General features: G+C 37.7%; 3 protein-coding genes across 3 annotated transcripts; 1 reads left to right on the top strand and 2 right to left on the bottom strand.

Moving 5' to 3' along the window:
• Positions 1 to 430: 430 nt before the first annotated feature.
• LOC148078063 (high choriolytic enzyme 1-like) lies at positions 431 to 1,275 on the bottom strand. Its single transcript, XM_087793474.1, has one exon. The coding sequence runs from the start codon at positions 1,217 to 1,219 to the stop codon at positions 431 to 433; it is 789 nt and encodes a 262-aa protein (XP_087649600.1). The 5' UTR covers positions 1,220 to 1,275.
• Positions 1,276 to 3,115: 1,840 nt separating this feature from the next.
• On the bottom strand, positions 3,116 to 9,441 carry LOC148078062 (high choriolytic enzyme 1-like). Its single transcript, XM_087794623.1, has 2 exons — positions 9,415 to 9,441; positions 3,116 to 3,904 (listed from the first exon to the last, which is right to left on the bottom strand). Exons 1-2 carry the CDS (start codon positions 9,439 to 9,441, stop codon positions 3,116 to 3,118), a joined length of 816 nt encoding a protein of 271 aa, XP_087650749.1.
• ipmkb (inositol polyphosphate multikinase b) lies at positions 8,127 to 26,171 on the top strand. The gene is made up of 6 exons (XM_087794622.1): positions 8,127 to 8,765; positions 16,164 to 16,249; positions 16,364 to 16,460; positions 17,731 to 17,903; positions 21,825 to 21,906; positions 21,977 to 26,171. Exons 1-6 carry the CDS (start codon positions 8,552 to 8,554, stop codon positions 22,744 to 22,746), a joined length of 1,422 nt encoding a protein of 473 aa, XP_087650748.1. The 5' UTR covers positions 8,127 to 8,551; the 3' UTR covers positions 22,747 to 26,171.
• The last annotated feature ends 936 nt before the right edge of the window (positions 26,172 to 27,107 follow it).

The following is a 27,107-nucleotide window of genomic DNA, read 5'->3' as shown; positions in this document are numbered from 1 at the left end:
CATTGCTGCGCTGAGGTAGTAATCATCTTGAGGAACCTTGAAATAATCCTGAATGAACAATATTTGTTGGCAACAGAGTAAGGTAGACGTTGATCTATTGGTTAAGTTGCATCATGTGTTGGATAAAGTCATGATAATAAGGATTGCAAGGAGCTGTAGCTGTCATGTCAAGACATATTTAGATCATTTAAAAAGAAGCCGTTACTAAAGTAACCTTGCAACCAAACACAAGAAAATAAAATAGTGATAAGCATGAGACAGAAAGATACAAAAAAGGCAACATTGTTCAATCGTATTAATTCAATTATTTTATTCATTCATTCATTCAAAAGTAAACATTTGATGGCATCACTTTTGATCTTCTTAAGAAAACTAAAGAAACTTCAATACTGGTTTCTCAGACTTGATGTCTTCTGAATGTTAATGTTGATCAACAATCATAAAGCATGTTGATCCTCCTGACGTCCCAGTAGGACATTCCCTGCCTCTGACCGATGTGGACGTTGGGGTTAGGGATGGGGGTGATGGAGTCTTTGCCAAACCGGATGGAGAAGGCGGTTTTTCCGTAGTGCATGATGGAGCCGTAGTCGTAGGGAGTGTTGAGGTTGTTGGTTTGCCTCTTGTGGAAGTTGTAGGCCATCTGTGTGTTGATGTTCTCCCAGTTGATCCTGACGTACTGGTCGCGGTCACTGCGGGTCTGCTCGTGATGGAAGCCCAGAGCGTGCTTGATCTCGTGCTGAATGATGCCGTGATAGAGGCAGCCCTGCTTGTTGAGAGACAGAACCTGTCTTCCTCCAACTCTGCCCAGAGACGAGAAGCAGCCGCCTTTGTTCTCGATGCTGATGTAGTCGAACTCTCTCTGACGGGGGACGAAGCGGAGGCAGGTGCTGCTGTGGAAGGCCTTCATGGCCCTCTCCATCTTCTTCCTGTCCCATCTGCTGAACTCAGCGCTCACTGTGAAGGGGATCGTCACCAGACCTGCCGAGTCCTTCTTCCACAGACACCTCTGGTACCAGCAGGTCATGGCGTTTCTGGTTATGGGAGCCAACATGTCTCCTTCCAGCAGCAGGTCTTCAGTGCCGTTGTTGGTGGTGAGAATCCTGGTACTGATGTCCACACCAAGATCCTCATCTTCAGCTTCTTCCTGCTGGAGAAGATCAGCCTGACAGAGGGGGAGCAGGAGCAGCAGCAGGCTGACAGAGAGAGACATCTTCATCATCTTCTGGTGTCTATGGAGACTCCTGGAAGCTTGATGTCCTCTCTCTTCTCTCTGGGCCTTTATACTCCCTTCTACAGGTGTGTCTGGAGAGAGATGATGGGTTGTGGTCCTCACAGAAAAGCCTGAACAAACTAGTGTAGGGAGGACAAACCTTCTGATTCAACATGGATTGTTGTGACTGTTCATCTCCTGTTGAAAGTTGATCCACAAACATCTACATCTTAGTTTACATTAGTTCAATCTTTATTTAAAAGCACTGAAAACACTCAAGAAAGAAAATACAAATACAAACAATGCCACTTATACACATTCAGTTGCGGGGCGCTCCTGTACTTTGCTTTGTCCGTTTTGACACGATGCAAAGAAACTGGAGTTTCGCGGAAAATGAAGTGGGCGGAAGGAATAAGTTGAAATTCCATTTAACACTGTTTTCCATGAATAATAAGCTGTTTGTTTGATGACCAAAAAGAGAGATCTGACAACGTTGTTACGATTAAATGGAAAAAAAAAAAAACATTTAATTTATTGAAAATGTTTTCACAATCTTGATTTACATTCAAGGTTATATATTGAGAGGAATGAAGAAAACTGTAAACTACGCCTTTAAAAGTTGAATGATTACTTGTCTATATAAGTTTAGTCTTGAATCCTAAACCAATCTTATTATCTAAAGAATGAAAGTCAGTATAAGTCAAAAGTGCGTGCGATGTAACTAAGGCAAGAGGTATAGTGAAGATGCAGGAAGTTGAGGTTGTGAAAAGATGAGGTTTAGTATTTGGTGTTGATCATTTAGAGCAGGGCCTTAATATCTTTTGCGCCAACATCCATTTTAATGTAGGCATTAGCTCAGAGACAGTGGTTCTCACACAAAGACAAGTCCCAGAGTTAGAAGAGTCAGGGTGGATTATTTCATGGTTAATATTGGGAGTCAGTGTAAAGAAAATATTCAAAATGAGTAAATCATATAATTAAGTTCACATGAAGATGTTTGGTTACAAAGTTAGAGACGCCAGACTCTGATGGTTGGACATGTGGAGAGGAGAGACAGTGGATGAAGATGGTTAAATACGTTCGAAAACAGAAGGAGATGAAGATAAAGAATGATTTTCATGAATGTAGTTGATGACAACATGAAGACGATTTATGTAACTTTTGAGATGCACAAGATAAGTCAAGTACGAGGCTGACTTGCAATGTAGGTCTGTAGAGGAAATATTAGAAGAGGAGGATTTGTTTTCTCCTAGAATTAATCTGCACCAATAAAAAATAATAATGAAGGCCTTACATTTTGTAGCACTTTATCTATCATCATAACTCCACTTTTACAAACTTTTACAACTTTTCCAAAATGTGTGCATATTTTGTTATGCACTGTAAAAGAAATACAGATATTGGCCCATATTTGGCTGTCATTGTTGATTTGTTGTTGGTCTACAATGAGATCTTGAATAGCAACATGGTGGTTTCATTGCTGCGCTGAGGTAGTAATCATCTTGAGGAACCTTGAAACAATCCTGAATGAACAATATTTGTTGGCAACAGAGTAAGGTAGACGATGATCTATTGGTTAAGTTGTGTCATGTGTTGGATAAAGTCATGATAATAAGGATTGCAAGGAGCTGTAGCTGTCATGTCAAGACATATTTAGATCATTTAAAAACAAACCGTTACTAAAGTAACCTTGCAACAAAACACAAGAAAATAAAATAGTGATAAGCATGAGACAGAAAGATACAAAAAAGGCAACATTGTTCAATCGTATTAATTCAATTATTTTATTCATTCATTCATTCAAAAGTAAACATTTGATGGCATCACTTTTGATCTTCTTAAGAAAACTAAAGAAACTTCAATACTGGTTTCTCAGACTTGATGTTTTCTGAATGTTAATGTTGATCAACAATCATAAAGCATGTTGATCCTCCTGACGTCCCAGTAGGACATTCCCTGCCTCTGACCGATGTGGACGTTGGGGTTAGGGATGGGGGTGATGGAGTCTTTGCCGAACCGGATGGAGAAGGCGGTTTTTCCGTAGTGCATGATGGAGCCGTAGTCGTAGGGAGTGTTGAGGTTGTTGGTTTGCCTCTTGTGGAAGTTGTAGGCCATCTGTGTGTTGATGTTCTCCCAGTTGATCCTGACGTACTGGTCGCGGTCACTGCGGGTCTGCTCGTGATGGAAGCCCAGAGCGTGCTTGATCTCGTGCTGAATGATGCCGTGATAGAGGCAGCCCTGCTTGTTGAGAGACAGAACCTGTCTTCCTCCAACTCTGCCCAGAGACGAGAAGCAGCCGCCTTTGTTCTCGATGCTGATGTAGTCGAACTCTCTCTGACGGGGGACGAAGCGGAGGCAGGTGCTGCTGTGGAAGGCCTTCATGGCCCTCTCCATCTTCTTCCTGTCCCAGCTGCTGAACTCAGCGCTCACTGTGAAGGGGATCGTCACCAGACCTGCCGAGTCCTTCTTCCACAGACACCTCTGGTACCAGCAGGTCATGGCGTTTCTGGTTATGGGAGCCAACATGTCTCCTTCCAGCAGCAGGTCTTCAGTGCCGTTGTTGGTGGTGAGAATCCTGGTACTGATGTCCAAACCAAGATCCTCATCTTCAGCTTCTTCCTGCTGGAGAAGATCAGCCTGACAGAGGGGGAGTAGGAGCAGCAGCAGGCTGACAGAGAGAGACATCTTCATCATCTTCTGGTGTCTATGGACACTTCTGGAAGCTTGATGTCATCTCTCTTCTCTCTGGGCCTTTATACTCCCTTCTACAGGTGTGTCTGGAGAGAGATGATGGGTTGTGGTCCTCACAACTCACTGTAAAGCCTGAACAAACTAGTATAGGGAGGACAAACCTTCTGATTCAACATGGATTGTTGTGACTGTTCATCTCCTGTTGAAAGTTGATCCACAAACATCTACATCTTAGTTTACATCAGTTCCATCTTTATTTAAATGCACTGAAAACACTCAAGAAAGAAAATACAAATCCAAACTATGCCACTTATACACATGCAGTTGCGGGGCGCTCCTGTACTTTGCGTTGTTCGTTTTGACCCGATGCAAAGAAACTGGAGTTTACACGGAAAATGAAGTGGGCGGAAGGAATAAGTTGAAATTCCATTTAACACTGTTTCCATGAATAATAATATGTTTGTTTGATGACTAAAAAGAGAGAACTGACAACTTGATCCACTAATTTCGCAATATATCTCTATTCCTTTGTTTGGATTGCAAAAAAAAAAAATAATAATAATAATAGCATGCGCTGGGCTCTGACGTTTGCTAGCTTTGTCCCCACCTCTGCTAGCTGGGTTGTAATGGAATCTGGAATTCTACTGAAGAATCCAATTTTATTTTGGACAAACACTGTTCACTAAAATAAAAAAGGGATTTTATTGATAATCTTCAATTGTGTCAGAAAAACCCATTGGCGGGCTGTGCATTTCACATATAGGCCTTCAGTGGCACGTTTGAATGAATCCAGCCCTCAATAACTACTTTAAGGTTATATATACACAACAGGGAGCTGACTGTGTACTGTTATATTCATCAAATGAACAGTGAACATGAATCAGTGCATTAAATTAAAATATCTAGAGTCTGTGTGGTTTCCATGGCCACGACACACACTAATTCCTTTTAAACCCATGAAAGACTTGTCTCCGAGTTAGTATAACTTTCTTAACAACGTCCAGCTTTTCTTAAAATATCCTTCTTGAAAATGGCTTTGAAAGTATATCCGCGACAAGATCAAGCTCTACAGCTATTGTATTGAAAAACAAATAGTTAAATTACCTCAAATCATTGTTTCAGCTCCATGTGACTTGTCTCAGTGCTATCCAATCTGAGGACATGAACGTGTTCAACGCGCTTAACACGATAAAAAACAATATAGATTCATTATAAACTGGTCTTTATTGCTACATTGCAATGTTTTATACAAAATAATGTTATAACAAAATATTTAAATTCCAAATTGCAAGAGCCTTGAAGAGAGTCGATAGTATTGAGATGATTTCAACAAATAGTACTTTCCACTCTAATAAAATTAACCATTTTCTAGCTTCCACAAAGAGAGGAAGATAACTAAAACAGACCTATCATGGTTTCGTAAAAAATGCAGAAAACGAATAAGAACAAGGGACCTATTACTTGAAAAATGTTTAAGGGGGACTTACTTCTTACAAATAAGTAACTAATTTTTATAGACAATGTTTCACATCAGCTAGAAATACAGTGATTCAATTGATACACAAAGCTAAATCATATTAGTTAGGAAAGTCTGTCAATCTACTAATGAACTTCATGAAGAAAGTCAGACAGAAGCATGAACTAGAACTACTTAAAATGTCATTAAAAATAAATCAATTCTGAATGAATAAATTAGCATATTTAATTAAAGATTTGAAAAACATCCATCATATATGGCATATACACCAATTACCTCATAGAGATGTGATGTGTGTCTAATTATTAACATAAATAAACCGTCAATTTGACCTTTTTTTGTTTCAACAGCATGGAAAGTTGCCACAATTACTCAAGTGTTTACATCTTGTAACAAGCATGATATAAATAATAACCAGCCAGTTAGAGAATTACCAATAATTTAAAAACTCTTGAGTTTCTAAACTCACTTTAGCAAAAGTCTAAGCACCAAATTCAAATTGGTTATTGTACGCATTAGAACAGAAACAGCAATTATGAAGTAAAAATGGGTGCGTATGACCCACATACCCGTAACATAAGATCTGTTCTAGTCCTATTAACTTGATAAAACTAAATATTCATACTTGTAATCTACAAGGTACGCATGCGTTATTTAAGACAACAAAACACAACAAAAAATGTTGACTATATTTTCCAAGTGTACAAGTACAAGTTACCAAACACAACCTCTGGTGTGAATCATAGATTTGTTTACACTTCAATCACTGCTCCAATAGGTGCATATATTACACACACTCGTAGCCTGAGATCTGCTTTTTCAGTTAAAGGAACTGAAAAAAAAAAAAAAAAAAAAAAAAAAAAAAAGTCTGGAACAGCATCACAGCTATAATGCTATTTGCATTGTAAAAAAAAAAGAATTAAATCATTGAACACACTGTTCAACCCAACCCCAATTAGTTTGGTGGTCATGTGACACCAACAGACTCTCCAGGCTAGAGAGTTTTACTACATAAAATATTAAATTTTACTACATAAAATATATATATATATATATATATATATATACCAATCATTACAAAAAATATGATGTGGGGCATAAATAATAAATAATCAACAAAGGTGGCTCAAACATCCTTAAACTTTGCAACAGTTACCCATTAAAAATAGCTTTGCTACAGAAGCACAGAAATGTAAAAAAAATGTGTTTGTAGATATTCTTTGTACAAAAATATTATTTTAATACAGGCTAACACAATGAATTGATATTGTTTATGTAGGTTTTTTAAGGTTGCATTCCAGTATTGCATAAGAGGCCCAGCACGCAAATGGAAAGATCATATCACGTTGTTATACCAAAATCAGACATGATGGAATCTCATTTGAGTCTGTAAACATATTTTGCTATCTGCTTCTGGGAAAGTAAACACAATAAGCATGATACTTAACTTCCTAGCAGACAAGTGCAATTAGAAGAGCAATGAGGACTTCCTTGGACGTGCCTTCTTCCCGATAAACTGAATTAACAAAAAGAACCATTTTAAAGTTTGAGGTTTAGTTTGTCTTTCATTATATTGTGACATGTTTTCCCTTTTCATACATTTTTATATGTAGCATTTGATGTTGTCAGTCCATTCATTCGATCGATTTATACCCTTCACTAGAAGTGAATGTTTTGGTTGGTCAATTCTACTAGCATTGACTTATTTGTTGCTCTGCCACAAGAGTTAAACAGTTTCACAAAATATATATTAGGTTCACGTTGAAATCCTTTTTCTGCCTTCCAGAGTTGAATATACATTTTTAATAATTGTTTTTTAATGCTAAAAATGTAAGAGTTATTATCTTCCTGTAAGCCACTACTGTATGCTTCACTTATCACTGGCTTCCATTAATACACATACAGTGGTGGAGGTTGTTTACCTTGACCCTGAGATAACAATTTAAATATGGTTATGACATTTAATGAGTTTTTTCAAATTATAATTTGGGTAAGCTTATTTAAAACATTTGGCTTTGTCATGTCCTTTTCAAACCAACCAATGTTTGACCTGATACATTAGTTTATTATATCAAATTCTTAATACTAAGCAAACCTTATCGTTTCAATATCCATTGTTTAACCAATTTAATATATACGGGGGTGGGCTTTTAGATAAATAAAAAAAACGTTTTAAAAACCTAATATTCAAACGTGTTCACGCTGAGAACACTGGGCGACATAGATTTTTATATTGTATCTTAAAAAAAACATTACTTTAAACCAGGCAATAATCTGTAATTTCAGACACAAGTCACGACAGTGTCGTAAATGTGGTTTAGGAGGGCCAGCGTGCAGAGATGTAATCTCACCCCCTGACCAGAATATCTGTGGATGTTGTATTCGAATGATTTTGGTATTATGGATTTAAAGCCGAAGCGCTTCTGCGAGGATTTCGACAGGACGAGCCCTTATTTTGACGGTCGCTGTTTGCGAGCGAGGGCGCGCGTGTCCCGCCGCGACTCATGTAAACAGCCAGTTTGTTCTTCTAAAACATCATTAAAAATATATATATATATGTATATTTCACCTCCACAGTGTATACGTGTGCGAATAACTCCTCAGAAGAGCCATTTGAATTACCAGGGGCTCTAAATTAGAACATCTACATGTATTACTTTTCTTCGAGTGTTAAAAAGCAGTGATATTGAAATAAAGATGGTAAATGTGTTGCTTTATTTGTTGTTAAAACGCTGTTTACGACTAGTTTAAGTTTATTTTGAAAATCCCGAGCGGAAGCCGAGCGTACAGTCACCGATGTTGTCACTAGTAGGAAGTGGGATGTCCCTGCTCAGGATGTATTTACGCTGCTCCTCAAGATATGAAAACCATTGAACCAGATCTGTCCAGGAGCCCTGCTGCTGCCCCCGGACACCACGGCACGCCAGCCCGTCCGCGTGGATGCTGTCGGCGGCTAGAAGTGGAGCTGTCGTGTCGGTGTCCTCTGGAACGGACCTCTTCTCACGCCCAAACAATTTGTTGAAATGCAGCTTTCTCCACTTACGTAACGACACTATGTGAACCACTTTTTTATTCAATTTTTTTTCCAGAGGGAGACACTGGCCTTCATCGTTTTTGTATTATTTATGTCTATTTTTTTTTTAAAACAAATGTGAACAAGTCAGCGTCGAGCCATGATGGAGTCTGCTCTAGCGCTCGGTAGGCTGGAATTGACCCCAAACACGGCTGCTGTTGGGGTCAACTTGACCCCGCGGATAACCGCTGGTGACCCGACGAAAGAGAAGAGCGGACAGCGGCCTCTTGGACCACCGGGCCCGGCTCACCTTAACGGCTGTGTGCCGCTGTCGCATCAGGTGGCGGGTCACAAGTATGGAGTGGATAAAGTGGGTGAGTCAGGTGCAGCTTTATGAGTGTCTGACCGAATATTAGATTCGTTTCATTATTACTAACTACTTACTACTGTCACACTTGTGGCAGTAGAGAAAATACACATTTGCTCGAAGCCCACTGTCAAATCTGATCAATTCTTTCTACAATTTAACAAGTAAACTATGGGAAGTGTGAAGAATTAAAGTCAGTATTTTATGGGATTGGCAAAAACTCAACTCTTATTGATGCTGTGCTGCTGGTAGTAAAGGAAACGTTTAATGGTGATCATTCAAAACAGGAAAATCACGATTTATGGTGGCCAACAACATTTTTACCAAGTAAATTCCAAAAAGTTTAGCTGAGATTTCCAGAATTGTAGACAGGAATCCTAATCTCAGTGCCCATATATGTTCTGTGAATATGTGAAACCATGAGTAAAAACTATTCATTAGTAGATGTCTATCACCATCTGTAAAACAGAAATCATTCTAGGTAACACATACTGCCATATCACAAAATTAAGTGATAGTCAAATATTTAATATATATACATTTTAATCAGAGTCTGAAACTTTTATTGGACACATTTACCATCTTTAAACAAAACCAAGCACCAAGGAAACCATTCTGAGGCGTCCAAATATTATCTCACTAATGTTTTAGTATACAGAACTACCGCCAAACAGCTGCCACATTTAAAGCTTCCCTGAACCAGTGAAACTGTTTTTTATTTTATTTATTTTATGTGACTGTAGTGGTTGTTTTGATTTTCATCAGTCATGACTCTCGCATTGCAACTCTCTAAGTTATTATTTTAACAATGCGTATATTTTCTATTACTTTGTCTGAACGACTGGTTAAGAGAGTATTTGAGTTTCACTTAATGGAACCCTACCCTTCATTGTAAAAGTGTCTGGAAGACCATAGTTTCGTATTGACTCAGAAAATGAATTAATACAGGAGTCTCACTGAGAGACCATTTTTAATGTCCCTTATTTGTACTGAACTACCTAGATGATCCAGTGAATGGCACCATTGTTAAAATTGGATCTAGATAAACAGACGTATAGTAGAGGAGTTACTAATGTATGGATGGATCATGATGGTGCTGATCTGATGTGTACAACCCCTTTTTACACACTCAGAACATCAGAATCAGAATTCTTTATTTGTGCCATTAAAGTTGTATCTATCTGTTAGTAGGAAGGGTCAACTAATTAGGAATTTGTTTTCTAATTTGTCCACTTTAAGGTTGTCATTCCTCATGAATGACCTGTGACCTGTAACCAAACATTGTCTAATGACATATTGATTTTAGGGCATTTCTTTAAAATCACATGAACGTTGGTTGAGTGTTTGTTGCTCTGCTAATCAGCCATAGATCTCAAGTTATGTTCAGACAGTTACGCAAGAGATAGAATACTTGCATCACTGTTGAAATACCTGACTAATGAGTTTCACCTCATTTAAAGCACCCAATCCACATTTCTCAAACTCAAGGCCTGGGGACCAAATCCAGCCCGCCAAGTTATGTCATGTGGCCCGCATGTGTCACGTCAAAGTATTGATTCAGTCTAATCTTCCCACATTCATCTCAAAAGATAAATGTGACCAGCTTTGAAAATTAACAAACTGCTGTTTCAGCCAAATGTACAAATTGTGGTTTAAATGTGGGGAAAAAAAACAGGTTTTGCCACTTAAAAAAATGTGGTGTTAAATTTCAGTGAACGCTCAATGCTTCCTTTTATTCTGTAAGTCCACACAGATGGTCTTGCACACTGACCTATTCTAGCTGAACCTTTACTAATGCATGTGTTATCAGTTCCAAATTTTTTCTCCATTGATTATTGCATGCTTGCGAAAGCAAAACAGCACAAACAGGACATTCTTTGATTGCTTAAACTCTTATCTTGCAGTTTCTCCTCAAGAGAGTTGACTCTCTGCTTGAGGCCATGATTGTGTTAAGATTTCACTAGTTACCAGTCAGCCGAGTTGAACCTGTGTCACCTGTTTGTAGGTTTTTAATATTTAATTCATCGTGTTGCCCTCAGATTCAAATTCAATTTTAAGATGTAACGTATTCTGTGAGTGCCTAAATTAAGTTAGATAGTGAAACTGATGCCAAGCCCAGTGTCGTTGTGGCCCCTTATTAAGAGCTGCATTGTTCGAAGAATGCAGACTGTGCTGTGAATTTCCATGTGGCTAGCAGTTATTCATTCACTCTCTGCTGCTGACCATCAGCGGCCTCATCTGGGCTTTAGAAAATCCAATCGGACATTCGTGACCAAGTGAATGTGTCCTCTTACTAGGTCAAGGAACAATGTTTTTATAACGTGTATGTTTTATAAATGGGCAACAAAAAAAACGTATTTGTTTCTAGATCTATTGGCTGGAACTGTGTTGGAGATTATGCAATGAAGTGAAAGGGAAGTAGAACACAGTATTGTGTGGGAGCCAATGTAACAAGTGGCCAGATAGCCAGGAGCCAGTTGAATGCAGAGGAATTCCTTCTTTCAGAAATAATTTCTCACACAACTCCATTTACAAACTTTCAAAACCCTCAGTATCCCAAAGCCAGGGATGTTTTTTTGCAGATACACGTGCATGGCCCCTTCACCTGAATAAAACCAAGAGTGAATACCTCTATATTATAGGTGTTGCCACATTTGTTTATGTTTTGTAGAGTTAAACTTTCCTAGACTTTTCCTGTAGGTGCAGGGTACCTCTACCTGAAAGAGTTGCATGTAAATCTGCACACTACAAAAGGTCTTCTGTCACTTGATTTATCTCAGAACTTTCGCCCAAAATACAATCAACAGACAAATAACCTGATGCTCAAACAAGGCAAAAATGAAAAACCTTATATAATTTTATTTCTATTTATCCTTTTCAACGATAGAATTCTTAGATGGACATAATTTATCAAAGCATGTCATGGTTACAAAATGTTTATTGTACACACACACACTCAAGTAAAAAAACTGATGACCAGACATATGAAGCATAAAGAGCTTTACTATTTATTCAACAACCCGTTGACAAGCTCCCCAAATCATTACATATTTAATAATGTATATGAGCATAGTGTGTTTTGATTACTTTGCAATGGTGGTGTGTTGTATAACCCTATCATCTGCCTGACCAGCAGTGTTTACACCTTTTTCACAAGTTGTATTTATATGGTTGAAGGTGAATAACCTTTATTACCATTAAAAAAAAAATTGTAAAACTAATTTAGAACTATATAGAATTGTTAACTGCTTTACTTTCAAACTTCTCCTGCTTTCGGTACTTTTAGAACTCACCTGACCCAAACAAAGTCTTTTTAAAGCTATTAAAATAGTAGTAAAAGCATCAGGTCAGAGGGACAATCGTATTTCTACTAGGTATGAAAATGCAATCTAAACTTCTAAGATGTTTAGCACTGAGCCTTATTTTAAGAGATGCGATGAAATCATTGCACCTTCAGAACTTCAGCCCAGTCTAAACAGCCACTCCAATGCTAATGTTTTCTTTCAACCTCACTATTTTCACGCCGCTTCACGGTTGCTTTGCCAATGTCATACATGAAGACTCTGCAGCAGTGTTTGATGTTTGCACTTGCAACTGTCTTGCATAGCCTCAATTCTACAGCAGTATATACTCCAAGTCAAAACTGCTGTGATATTTGCTTGTTGGAGATGTTTAGAAAATAAACGCTGATGTAAAAGTGGACACAGGTGGAGTCCTCCGCATGCAAGCAACTCAAGTTCGCTCTCTTATTGCGGAGGAATAAACAAGTCCTCTGTGTCTTACTTAACAATTATGAAACTACAAAAAAATAAAGCTAACTAGATAAAATGTGAGTTCTCGCTCGTATGGATTTTCAGAAGTCTGGAAAGTGTCAGTCGGGTGTTGCAAGGAGACAGAAATGCAGCTTGCCGTCGTTTGACAATGCTTTAAAGCCTGGCATCAGCATTCTCACCATCCATAACTAAAACGGTAATTGATAGAAAATTATCAATTATCATCACTGTATGATCTGAGCCCTTTATTTCAAATGAATTAGGTGGATTCACGTAAGTGGAATTGACACAAATTAACCAAATATTGCTAAATATGTAGCATTAAAATAATATTTTTCTTTACTGCAGCTGAGTGCCATTAGAGAGGCACTCTATTCCTCTTTTTCTCATCTTCAGCTTGGTGTTTGTTACACACTTTATGTGCACTAGGGAAGGACTGATTGTGAGCTTCTTACGTAAAAATACTACTTCAGAGATGTTTTTCTGAAGCAAAGGAATAGTTTTCATGTTAAAAAAAAAAAAATTTCCAATCATCACGCATTTAATTCCCTTTATTAACCAATGCAGTTTGCAGCTCTATTTCAATGTTAAAACTAATTGAATCTGTTTCTGTTGCAATCCTGTGGAGTTAGATTCTGCCACCGGTTTGAGCGAGTGTGTCTTGGTTGTTGTACACTCAAAACATTTTTCAAAATCACTCTGCTGCGCGCTCCACCAGTCATACACACACGCTCAATGAGTCATACACACACGCTCAACCAGTCATACATGAACGCTCAACCAGTCATACACACGCGCTCAACCAGTCATATGCGTGCGTTCAACATGTCATATGCGTGCGTTCAACATGTCATATGTGCGCTCTAGCTGTCATACACGCGCTCAACTTCACTGCTGCGCGCTCATTTGTTTGTTTGCTCACAAAACGAGTCGCATGCACTAGACATAAATGCAAGTTAGATGTCTGCCACGAAGACAGCCAATCAGAGATGTGCTGCTTGAAGCCTTTTTTTTAATGTAGGAATGAAAGAACAATGTTATTTCACACTCGTTCAAACCGGTGGGAGTCTCACTCCATACATTACCAGTTTTTTAAAAACTCTTAACTCTTCTGCTAAGTTTAAATGATCCTTAAGACAGAATATTATGCCGACAAGGCTGGTAATGCTGATGTGGCAGGATAACAACTATTGGAATGTGGTCAAGCTTGTATTTTATCATTGTGCAATAAGCCCTACTGCCTAGTGGCAGTTGTTCATTGATATGTCTTATTCCAAAAGGTTAACTTGGTTAGCAAACTAACAGTGAGCAATGTTAAATATATTAAGTCTAACGTGATGACATCCTCAATAGCATTTCTATTAAATGGCTTTCCACAGTTTAAACCTTTTGAATCCTGCACAATCACTGATGACATGTCTTTATTATGAACATCATATTTGTATATATATTGTATTAAAACACTTGAATTAAAAAGTGAAAAAATGTTTGGTTTGTTACAACTTGTTTTATAGCATCAGACTTCTTACTAATGTTTTAGTCAACACAGGCATACATGTCTGAACTAAGTAAAACTCCAACCTGACCACTCTGTTTTTTATTTTGCACTTTCTTTTATTAAAATCTGCACACAAAAAGGATTTGATGATCGATTACCATGAAACAGTTTTTCATGGTTAAACAACTCTCAGTAATACTGTACATTCCACTTTTTCGTCGCCTGTTGATGACTCTAGTATGACACCGGATATGCAGAGTTTTATTTTTTATTATCATTTTTGGTGCAATGGGTCAGGACTTTTTATTTCAAACAACATACAGCCTTAGTACAATTTGGTCTTAAACAGACTACAAATATTCATTTAGAAATGTCTTTTTGTTTGTTCTTTGTGTAAGATTAACATATTGTTTAACTGGAGGCGGAACCGAAAATCAAAGGTAAAAGTCCAACTCCTTAACATTGAGAAAGGCATATCAGCTACTTACAGAAGAAATAGACGAACAGGAAATGTGAGAGGTTTTTACAAGATTCCATCGTTGCACTGTGATAAATCGAACAGTACATTTTTATAATATAGTATAGCAGCAGAATCCTTCTGCATATATTTTATTTCCTGTAGTTTCCATTTTTTTGATAATATATCCTTTGATCTTCCTCCCTCAGATTCTTTTGAGGTGTGTTGGCAGGTTGTGTACCACTGTTTAAACACAGGCGTGGTTACTCATCACCCTAATATTTGATTTCCTCATTGCGACAATACATTCTATTGCCAACGTCCTCATAACAGTCTATTTTAAACTAGTGAGTTTTAAACTTATTTCCGTTGTAAGTCAAGATTACGTACAATACACTTTTAATCATTTAAACAAAAACGCATAAACATTTGATTACATTAAATGACCACTAATTATCCATTACTGATTCATCTTTTCTTGCTAAAATATATACATTTTATTTGTATAAAAAAAGATTAAAATACAATTTGTTATCAGATGTGTTTAAAATAAAATGACTACAAAGAATTGTTCGGAAATTTGGATGACTCAGTTTACCAAACTTGTTTTATGTATGGTCATTAAATATATACATTTCATTTCAACTTTCCTTAGACGAGAATACTTTTATAAAGGGTTGATCACCATGTGTTTGTTATGCACTGATATGTTGTACTTGAAACTGGTAAAAAAAAATTCAATTCCATTCACTCTCCATTGAATCCCACATCAAAACACAGATTTCTGTACATCCCTTTTGTGCAACAAACAAGAATTCCTAACAAGAATCTAGAGATGGGCCTGAGTGTGGACTAATCCTCTCGGCTGGAGGTTTTACAGTCCAGCTGTAATCAGCTGTGGCCAGTTCAGTATGACGTAACTCGGATTCATCTCTCTCCCTCCTTCTCTTTGACAGACCATGTACAGGCAGGACATCACATTTTACATTTAAATCAAGGGCACAGGAACAGAATGTCAACCAAACATCATGCAAATCTCATGTTGTTGAAATCTAAATTGTATGGACAGAACCATTTGAAGGATCTAACAGAATGATTATAAATGTAGTTTCATTGTAATGTTCATGAAAGCAATTTTGCAAGGATCCAGGTTTTGATAAATTGCAGCTGACACGAAGGAAAACAATGGTGTTGTTGTGATGTGAGGGATACATTTATAATTTTGAGGTCAGATGTGGCATTTCATCTATTGATACAAAGAGACCCAAAGAGTGATACCAAAATGATCCTGCTCGCCATTAAGCCCCCACCTCCTGCCTGAACAGTTTATAAGTGGAAGGGTGGGTCAATATTTTCGTGGCTTTTGTGCCAGATTCAACTATCTCATCAATCTTTATCAGGCCTGCCAATGTTTTCACATTTTGTGTAATCTTCTGTCCTTTCGAAATCTGCTTTACTTTATTACTATTAGTCCATTTTTTTTTTCAGTTTTAATACTGGTGGTTTCTTAAAAAAAATCATGTCGGACCTAATGCCACACATAGACTCCCTGTGTTATTGATCACAGATATTGATTATTATTGTTATATAATATTATATGTGTAGGTGGAAGGGCACATTTACGTGACCAATACAATCCTGTTATTAAAATTAATTGAAATTGTGTTTATGTTATAGGCATTTTGCAACATCCTGATGGAACTGTCTTAAAGCAGCTCCAACCTCCACCAAGAGGGCCCCGGGAAATGCAGTTTTACAGCATGGTAACACACAGACACACAGACACACAGACACACAGACACACACACACACACACACACACACACTTTGTTCGCCAACTATCTGAAAATAATGGTTTGAATATATATATATTCCAGGTGTATGCAGATGATTGCTTCGATCCATGTCTTCTGGAGCTACAGAACCATCTTCCCAAGTATTATGGGACCTGGTCCTCCCCCGACTCTCCCAATGGTGAGTGTTCAGTCATGGCTCATTTTAGTTTATTTTTAATGACCTGAAGTAAACTCTTGGGTCAGATGACATTTTCATTTTCAGAATATATAAGCAGAAGCACTGTCCAATAAATATGAATTATGATTTGTTAAATATGATAGTAAATTAGTTGTGGCACCTCAGCATTATTGTAAGGCTATCTATGGTTGGAATATTGTCACCCTCTACATTAAAGTTCACTTGTCCTCATTATAGCAAGGTCTGTATCATTCATATTATAATTCAAAACTTGTATGTTTATTTCTCACCACTTACCACGTTTTATTCTGAATACAATGACATTTGTAAGAATAAAGTGCAACACAAGTTATTTTAGGTATAATTGGGTTAATAACTTGTTTGTTTAACTACAATTAAAAAAGGAGCACACCTCCATTCTTGCTGTGTCATTAAAATGGAATGGTTATTGAGTAACAATACACCCACGCTAGATAGTTTCTACTGGTTAGACGTGATCCACCACTGATTGTTTTTATTACTTCAAGTAGCTGTTGGGCCAGGCTAACAAAAATTATATGAGCACCACAAATTTCACTTTCAACAAATTGGCCTACAACAGACTCAAGTGGAGAGGTTCATCCATATGAATAGTTAAATGTTGCACTTCATAGAAGTCTGTATCAAGTGAAGGAAATATAACCAGAAAGTTAAAAATTCCAAATTGTACCTATATTTCTATATTTCTTGAAAACATTTAACTTTTTCCTCTCTTAAAAATAAATTATTTTAATTCTGTTGAAACCTCTTTGTGTTTACCTGCAGAGGCTTACGTGAAGTTACCTCCTATTTGGCATTTACATGAACTGTGAAGCACCAAGAATTATGTTCTAACTGTGCATAAATCATAAATTCAAGGCCATTTGACAAACTACATTATAAGGTTTGACAACAATCACCAAGTTACGGTAGTAATATTTAATCTTCACATTTTCACTTAATCATGTCTAAAATCTTAAAAAAAAAAAAAAAATTAAATCTTTAATCGTGCATATAATCATAGCAAAATCGTACATTTGACTCTAATTATGGTTAAGATTGAAACTATATCATTTACCTTGCAGATAAATTGCACAATTGCATTTACTTCTACATATCCACATTGGGTGTAAAAATGTCTTCCATGCAAACAGGATTATAATCAATCACTATTCCATGGACTGCCCAGGTTTCCTTTTATGTCCAATTAAACTCCGTATTCCCTGTTCCCTGTTTTCTGTCTTCGCCTTAGACCTCTATTTGAAGCTGGAAGACGTAACCCGACGCTTCGTCAAGCCATGCATCATGGACGTAAAGCTCGGGCAGCGAAGCTATGATCCTTTCGCGTCACAGGAGAAACGAGAGCAACAGATCCGGAAGTATCCACTAATGGAGGAGATGGGCTTCCTGGTCCTTGGCATGCGGGTGAGTCGACTGTTTCAGATGATTTAGTTATATTTTTCTTCACATATCGACACTTATAAATACATTGAATAATCCATCATCATATCTGAGAACGTTCATGTAGCTCAATGGAGACTTTTGCAGGAGTAGTTTCGTTTTATTTGATGGCCAAAGCCTTTATTACGGAACAGTAAGTAATATTCTTTTGTTCATTACAGCTGGAAGAAGCTAAAAAAAATTAAAGACACGAGTAGAGATATATTATAGCTATCTTTGGTGGCGTGCATGAAATTCATATATGTGGTAAAAGAAGGGGGAGCAGAAAAACACCAGGTTGACTGTTGCAACACAGAAAAATTAACTTTTTATAAATAAATCTTGGGCTTGTAACCAAAAGGTGAGGTAGCAAAAGAAAAATGTACTTTACATTTTCTGCTGTTTGATGTTACAAAAAAGGGGTGCTTTTACTACCCACAAATCTTATTTAATAGCATTTTCTGCTGATTGTTTGGGTGTAATTGAGTAAACGTCAATTAACACAGAGCAATCGTTAAAGTAATACAACGTGATTTATGAGTTTCTTCCTTATATATTAGAACTATAAAGAACATTTCACTAATCTCGGGTGTAAAAACAGTTACTTGTGAATAATGAATCATTGGCAATGACCGTGCAACAGGAGAGGCTCTTTCACACCTCATGTTAATGATTGTGCATCTTCGTGTGTGGCATGTTTGCAGAGCTGTATAATTCCTCATTTATGCTTTTCTACATGAAGACACACACACACACACACACACACACACACACACACACACACACACACACACACACACACACAGAGCGTGACTGGCTCTCATTACGAAACATTACTTTATTTGTAAGTCTAAATATTGTTTTTTTACAGTCTGCAGGAAGGTAAACATGAGATAACTCATGTCCTCTCATTACGGAGAGGAAGAGGCGATAAAACATATCTACTTGCAAAGGAAGTTTCACATATTTTGCCTTCATCTCTTTTATCAGTTTCCATTACGTTGAAAGTGTCATTCCTTCCTGACTACTACAAGTCACAAATATTTAGTTGTTCCAGGAAAGCTGCAAGTCAACACCATGAAGTAAAAGACAGACAGTTCTCATGAGCCAAACCATCCCAGTACTTTCACATGGTGGGATGTTTTCATGACAACAGAGCAGCCAAAAGTTATTAATAATAAATTACTAATTCATGTAGTTTGCAGTTGACCTGTGAGATTTATTTTAAAAGTATTTCAATACTGAGGAATACTCTGGAAGTTTGTTTTATTCCACGTTGAAATACAGATTCTGTGCTCTGTAAAGATTGCTTAAGGTACATTCAAGTATATGTCGGTTGCAATTACAGACACACGCACGCACGCACGCACACACACACACACACACTTATGTTTGTCTGTGTTTGCCAGTTGGTCAATCTTTGCAAGAATGTGTTGGCTTTTCTCTTGACAAAAAGTGAATCATCTACTGGAGTATCACTAAGGGGTCTTTGTTGGGTTTTTTTTTACCCTGAAACTTTAATGTAGCTCTTGTTATTCCTGTTTTCGGGTATAATTACCAACATAAAAGATAATAATAGGTTCTTCATGTTTAGCCGTTGGCTCTTGAGTTGAGCCAGCAAGCCAAAAACATTAAACCATGTTGGTTATTAGGTTTGGTTAGGTAAGGTTAGGTAGAACTTTATTGATCTAAACTGTTTTTTTTCCAATTACACACAGCAATACAGCAATTATTCATAAAAATAAAAATATGAACAAGAACAAAGGGAAAGAACAAGATTATACAATCTTAGTCTAAAGATAAAGAACATAGATCTAAGAAAAATAACAAAGGATACAAGGACTAACATAGAATAGAACATCCAGATACTTTCGCTCCGCTCCTGAACCCAAACTCAGAATAATACAATCTAATGGCCCGAGGAATGAACGAGTCCTTGAGTCTATTTGTTTTGCACCTGGGAAGGAGCATTCGTGCACTCCATCTGCTTCTCTGCTCACTGTTGACGGTGTTCAGAGGATGACTGTCATCATCCATGATTGACAGTAGTTTGTCCAGTGATTTCCTCTTAGCAACTGTCACCAGTGAGTCCAGCTTCATGCCAACCACAGAGCCAGCCCTTCTGATCTACCTGTCCAACCTGTTGACACTCCTCTTGGACACATTCCCACACCACAGCATAGAAAAGGACACTGGCCACCACAGACTGGTAGAACATGCAGAGTAGCTTCCTGCAGATGTTAAATGATCGGAGCCTCCTCAGAAAGTAGTATCTGCCAACTGAAGAAGGCTTGTGTGTAGATACATCATTCAGTGTGCGTAAGCCGGGGTCATGAACTACAAGTAAGCTGCTACAATCTGTCAAACTGTTTGACATGAATGGTATAGTTTGTCTTCAGTGTAAATAGTCATCCATGAAGGGGCAGCAGTTTCCTCTCTGCACCTTCTGTAAACTGGCCGTTATCGTAGCAGACCCTTGCATCAAAGGACGCCAGTTAAACACTGTGTCATGTTAGTCGTTAATGGATCTCTCACTGGAAACTCTGGGTTGACATTGACTCAAGTCCTCACATGTTTTATTCTTTGTTGTTTTGTGAAACACATGAGAATAATTGTGCAGAATTAAAGGAACAATCACAGCAATTTTACAATTGTGATTTTAAAAACTGAGCCAACCGTGCACCACTCATTTTATGTGGTCAACATCTCAATGTAAGAAGTGACTCCTAAACGATGCTCCACTTAAATAGGGTTTTCTTTCGCAAATGTATGGACAAATCAGGAGGATATTTCGACTATGGTTTGGCCCCTCTGAGAATCGTATTTTTACAGACTGCCTCCACAGTCCAATTTTTCATAGCACCTCTCGCTCACTGCCTCCAGTTGTTGCTAGGTGACCACAACCGTCTTTAAGCACTCCCACATTCCTTCGCGGTGTACGTCAAGTCTCCACAGTTTACATTAGAGAGGTTTGCTACCCTGCAACTGTGACCTGTAGCAACACATCACCACCATCTGCTTCTTCATCCATCTGCTGTGTGAAGCACAAAGTGGAAAGTTTTATCTTTTCGAATTTTATCCCAGATTGCATCAGCTATTGTATTACCTCTACCACTGTGTCCCCCCTGTTTTTAATACTCTTTCATGACTCCTTTCAGTACTATATACTATTCTGCTTTACTACAATGTGGTGTTTACTTGACCAAACCTTTATAACATGAAGTCCTATACCATACTTCTATTCTCTCAATTGTACCAAAGTTTACAAAAATCTTTTTATAATATGAACCATCTTTTATTTAACAAATAGAATTTGGTGGACACGATCTTATCAATCAAGGCTGCAATGACATTCAAGAGGCCGACACCTTTTTGATTGTTCTCTATCAACATGACTCATGTTAAAGTAATAGTTCACCCCAAATTCAAACATTTTCTACTCACCCTCGTGTCAACTGAGGGTTGGGATTATTTTCAGGGTCATTTATTAGTAATAAAAAAAAATATACATCCATCTTGATGTAGGACTCAAGCTCAATTAATCTGCCTCAAGAACGCTTAAAAACATCCATATATTGTACCTTCATGTCTTTGATGTTCATCTTGTATTGAAGTCTCGACTAGAGGAATTGTTCCGGAAATGGAAACTATAATGTATATAATGTATGAATACATGAATGCATAAGTGCATAAATATATTGCCTTTTTTCTTAAATATATTTCTTCATCAAAATCAATCATGATTAGATGATAACAAATAATGATTTTTAATTGTGATTCATCAAAGTTAATCCACATTCATTCTGTGATTAACCTAATGTGTTTCGAAAACCATTAATTATGTATTGTAATGGGCGGAGGACTTGCCATACATTTTAAAATGAACTAATTGTTCTTGTGTTTCAGGTGTACAAGTTGTGCAGTGGCAAATTTGAATCTTATGACCAGCACTTTGGACGAGGACTGGTCAAGGAGACAATCAAAGATGGTAAGCATGTGCAGAAATAATATCAAATGTGTGCTTGGATGTCATAATTTTCAGTGTTTTTTCTTTAAAGGCTTGGCTAAGTTCTTCAACAACGGCGTTTGTCTCAGGAAGGACGCCGTGTTTGCCAGCATCCACAGAGTCCAGCACATCCTTCGCTGGTTCCAGTCTCAGCAGCAGCTCGTCTTCTACGCCAGTTCTCTGCTCTTCGTCTATGAGGGTCTCCCTGCCTCAGTCTCCTCGTCCTCACTCTCTTCGCTACTCAGCACCCCGACTACCAGTCCGACTGCGAGTGACAGTGGTTGGGGGGGTGAGGAGAAGGAGGTGAGACAGGACAAGGAGGATCAAAAAGAGGAAGTGGCCGAGTACAACAATAACAACATTGAGGCGGCAGTGCCGTGGGACTACAGCCTGTCTATGCTCTATACCAATCAAAGGAGAGGGGGCCTCCAGCACTGTGCCAAGATTCATCCGCATTGTGATGCCGGTGCCCGGGGGGCCACAAAGACTTATGAGGATGGTGCGGTGCCGCCACATGAGCAGGACAACTTGGCGTGGCAGCAGCCCGGTGAGGCTAAGACACCGGCAAACACAAACGGAAACAAATCTCAACTGGAAGGGAAAGAAGAGGCGAGAGAGAAGGGGGACTTACACTGCAGTAGGAGGGAGGAGGGGCTCAGAAAGGGACCAGGAAGTGACGCACCAGATGAGGAAGGGGACGTGGAGGTGAGGATGATTGACTTTGCACATGTTTTCCCCGGTGAGAGTCCTGATCACGGATACATCTATGGGCTCAAACACCTGCTGACAGTACTGGAGGAGCTCCTCTGTGAGTCGGACTGACTGTCATGTCCCCCTTCATCACCTTCCTTATCATCTCACCTGCCAGTCAAGTGTGTGTGTGTGGGACCCAAGTCTCACTATAGACGGTGTGTTTTATCGCTCTCTCTTCTTTGGACTACATGCACTAATCGATCCATGAAGGCATTATGACCTGAACTTGAACGCCCAGCATCCTGCTTAACTGACGATCAACAAGAAAATACAAAAAACAGCAATTTTTTCCACTTTGTTTTTAAAATGAAAAATAATTTTATTTCTATACTAGCTCTTTAGCAAGTTAACATAATCCCCTTTTTAACTCTTTCTTTATTTTATTTTCCACTTTTGTCAATATATTTCAGAACTTGCACAATATGAGAAGACATTCTTATCCCTTCTTTTAGCGTGACAAATTTGTTATCTTCCATTTTTTTTATCCATCATTTTTTAATTTAAACTTTCCTCTGAATTAATAATTATCAGCTAGTTGTGAAAACAGTGAACTTTTAAAAAAAAAGTTAATTCCACTATGTTGAATTCTTTCTCCACATATCTTTAATTCCAGAAGAAACGTAAAAGAAAAGCTGTGGTTTTGTCCCGTAATGACCAATTTGGTTAACAGAGGGCGCTATTGCTCCGTAACAAACGTCTCAAATTAGTTGCAGCGTGAGCGTCACTTAAATCAGGACATCCTAGGAGTCAAGTCGGGTCAGCGTTTTGTGTTTCTATAACCACTGTCTAACTCAGGTAATTAACTTTTGGAGTAGTTTCCTCGTTGTAATGACTAGAAATCTCCTCCGCAAGTCCCCTGTGACCCTTGTGTCATGTTACCCAACAAGTCCTCTGCTATGACTCACTGTAGTCCTCTGATGTAACCCAATGCACTCCCTTTTTTCCACCTTATTGGCATCAATCTGTCGTAGTTTAACTGAAACCTGAGTCCGGTGGTTTTGAGGTTAAGTGTGACGTGGCCTGGTCGAAATGGATTTCTTTGAAGATTGTAGAGAACAGAAACTGCTGCTTTCATGAGAGTTGAATGATAAACTGAACGCGAGATTAGACAGCAACTGAATGGTTTTGTGTGTGCGTGTATTTTTCTACTGTACTGCCCCATGTGTGGCATATGACTGGACTCTCAAAGGTTTCAATACCATTGCAAAAAAAAATGAAGCCAAAGCTCCAAAAACAATCTTCTGATCAATCATTAAAAAATTCAAAACGAAAAAGCCATTTAAAGATTAAAATTATTATTGGTGCTTTTGATCAAAATTTAACAACAAATGCTTCCTATCAGAGGGTTTATGTGTATATTGTGTTCCTGCCTGTGTGGGTTTCCTTACTCTGACAAAAGGCATGACCTTGTGTTCAGCTACCGACAATTTATTTGATCTTTTTACTGCCGTGGAACTAAAGGACAGTTAAATCCTATTTTGAAATACAGCTCTAAATGCCGGTATTCAATCACAGTAGACACAAAAACTTTTCTATGCAGATGAAAGGGCAACTTTTATAACAAACCTGTTTTAACCGACAAAGTCACTTAACACAAAAACTGGTTAACTGTCAGCTTTGCAGGTTTGGAAATCTTCCTGCATTCACATGACTGAGTCATCAATGCGGTACAAAATGTCACAGCCATGCAATAAATTCAAGTCCCAATACACAACCATAACAATACAACAAAGTCTAGTCAATCTAGTGGTGAGGTTGGGTCAATGCCAGACCAAATATTAACCACAATTTCTACTGTGAGTGTAGGAGAAGTCTTATTTAGTTTTTTTCTTGGGTATTTGTGCAGTGGTGTGTCTCCTACTGGATTTAAAAATGACTTTATTATTTTCTCTTTCCTTTCTTCAGTTATTTTATTGATAACCTTCCTATACACAAATATGGATAGATGGTCCTAAAAGCACCTTCAACTAGGTACTGACCCATGCAAGTTACACACACAATGCACATGGCTTTACTTCAACCAGAAATGAAAGACAATAGACACTTTGGAACACATGATGGTAATGTTGCAGTGTTTTATTATTTTTGATGTTGGATGGTCATGTGGGTGGTCGGACAACCCTCAACTCCCTCTGCCACGATATGTAGAGCGTGATGAAATCCTGTGAAGCCATCAGAGCTGATCCATATGAGTGGTCAAGCACTTCCAATCAGTTCAGCCAGGAACCTCTGCTGCCTTGTTTTAATTCAGCTGTAGATCTATTTTAGTCCTGCGTAGATTCATATGCACGACAGGAGCCGATAATCCAGACAGTTTCTGCACGTCGAAACAGTTTAGCGAAACCCATGAAGGCAGATTAGACGATATACTTCTGACATCTCAGTTGATATTTCTGGTGAAACATGTATGAACATTATTGTCCTGTTCATGAAGCTTTCTTCTTGTTAATAATTTGAACTAAAAGCCAACGGATAGATAATACTATTTTTGATGTGTTGGAAAAAAAATCGTCAGTCTCGGAAATCATGTTTACATAAGAATCTTTTATTATTAAATTATTATTTAGTAATCACTGCCTTATACTATGTTGATGACTAAATTAATCGCTTGTTTTCCGGCAGTTTTGTTCTGTTTTTGTCAATTTATTTAGCAAACCCATATCATGCATTTTATTATTTATTTAGAGGGCATTTTTACTTAAAGAATCAGAAAATATCTGCCATTTCAAAGAATCAGAAAATATTTTCATTTGACTAATATTTTTCTCATGTTCTTCAGTTCATATTTTTGGATTCTTCAGACTGGAACATTTGTCTTTTTGTTCATTTAAGAAACAAAATTATGGTCTTTACCTGGCAGAACCATTTCTATACATTAGAGTCGTTTATAACTTTCTTGTTTACATGTCTATCCTTTAATGAAACCTTTTGTTTCTCCAGGTGCTTCTACTTGTTTTTGTAACTGAAGTCCTGGAAACTGATTTGATTGATTATGTGGTTCATTGCACTAAAGGGATTCCTATGTTTTAATCCTGAGTTGTGCAAGATGCTGTCTGACTCATGTAGCCCAGACTTTAGATATGTTCAAAGACAAAGTATGTTTTTGTTGTGTTTTTTCTTTCGAATAACGTCTGATTTAACTGGAAAAACATGAACAAGCTGATTGAATTTGACACCATGACATCAGCTCCATATTTGTCTTAATGCAGTACTTTATTTTTCAATTTTTTCTTGCTTGACACAAGTGTCCTGAGGTAATGTTTGTGGCTGGGTCTGACCGAGTGACTACTGTAAAAAGCAGTAACCGAACTGGCTCAGCTGAGCCAAGAAACGAGACGGCATAATTCCTTGTTGTATTTCTGTATACTGGATTCCATAGATGAGCCTAATGCTGAACATGAATATCAAGTGTAAATAAGAAGAGGATTTCTCGATTAAAATGGATATAATTCTTGCTATTTTTAACAATAAAAATTATCGAAAATCAAAATCAATGTGGGGCTCTGTGAATTTATTTACGTTTCCACCTCAACTGCTACCGAGTTGCTGAGCTATATGTCACGGTCGCTCTATAGCGATATACAAATTGGTTAAAAGAGGAAACTGTAATATGAATCAGCTCTTCTCCTCTGCATTTGCCTGTGGACTCATTATTTTCTGGTGACTAGAGAAAACCCCAGTAGTTGTCAAGGCCTTATTTGTAGAATTCCGAATTGTTGTGTCTTTAGTCAATATGAAAAATAGATCATATCAAAATGTCACATGTTGCTTGTAACATTTAATTCAAAGCTTCTGATGGTTGCAAAGAAGCAGATCACTCGCTTTTACAAATTAAGATTTCTTCAAAATAAATAGAAGTTTAGCTTCTAAGAGAAGTTAAAGGCTTCTGTTGATGATTTATTCAAGTCTTTCTACCAAGTGGCACTGTGATCCATTAGACAAACATGGTGTTTGTTCACATGAAATACTTGTTCTTTGATTGTTTGCACATGTCCATGGCTACACAAGAAGGATTGGTTGGCCTTTCTCACAGTGAAGCACGTGGAGAATGACTAACCACCGGCTGATAAGTTGACTAAGGTTTGGCCTGATGGCAAAGATAGATGTGGACAAAGTGAAATTGCGGGCCCACATACTGTATTTACCTGTATTTATGCGGCCCTAAGTAAGGGTGAAACTATAAACCAATTGACTGATGTAGTTCCAAAGTCAATTTGAAAAATGTGTTTGTTAGAGCAATTTTTCTCATATCAATTGTCTTCCCATTAGTTGTGTAAATTAAATTGCTTTTACAAGTAGCTTTATTAAATTTCGCTTCTCGATAGCTTTTCTAAATTCAAAAAATTTTGTAATAATGAACTTCCTTAAATTTTCACAACTTTTACACAGGTATTAATTAGATTTCATATTTATTGAATTTTTTTTTTTTT

Source organism: Callionymus lyra, chromosome 6, assembly GCF_982586985.1.
Source record: "Callionymus lyra chromosome 6, fCalLyr1.hap1.1, whole genome shotgun sequence".
In the NCBI taxonomy this organism is placed as follows: Eukaryota; Metazoa; Chordata; class Actinopteri; order Syngnathiformes; family Callionymidae; genus Callionymus; species Callionymus lyra.
The sequence above is the reverse complement of the archived record's forward strand: the minus strand, read 5'-3'. Positions and strand labels throughout refer to the sequence as shown.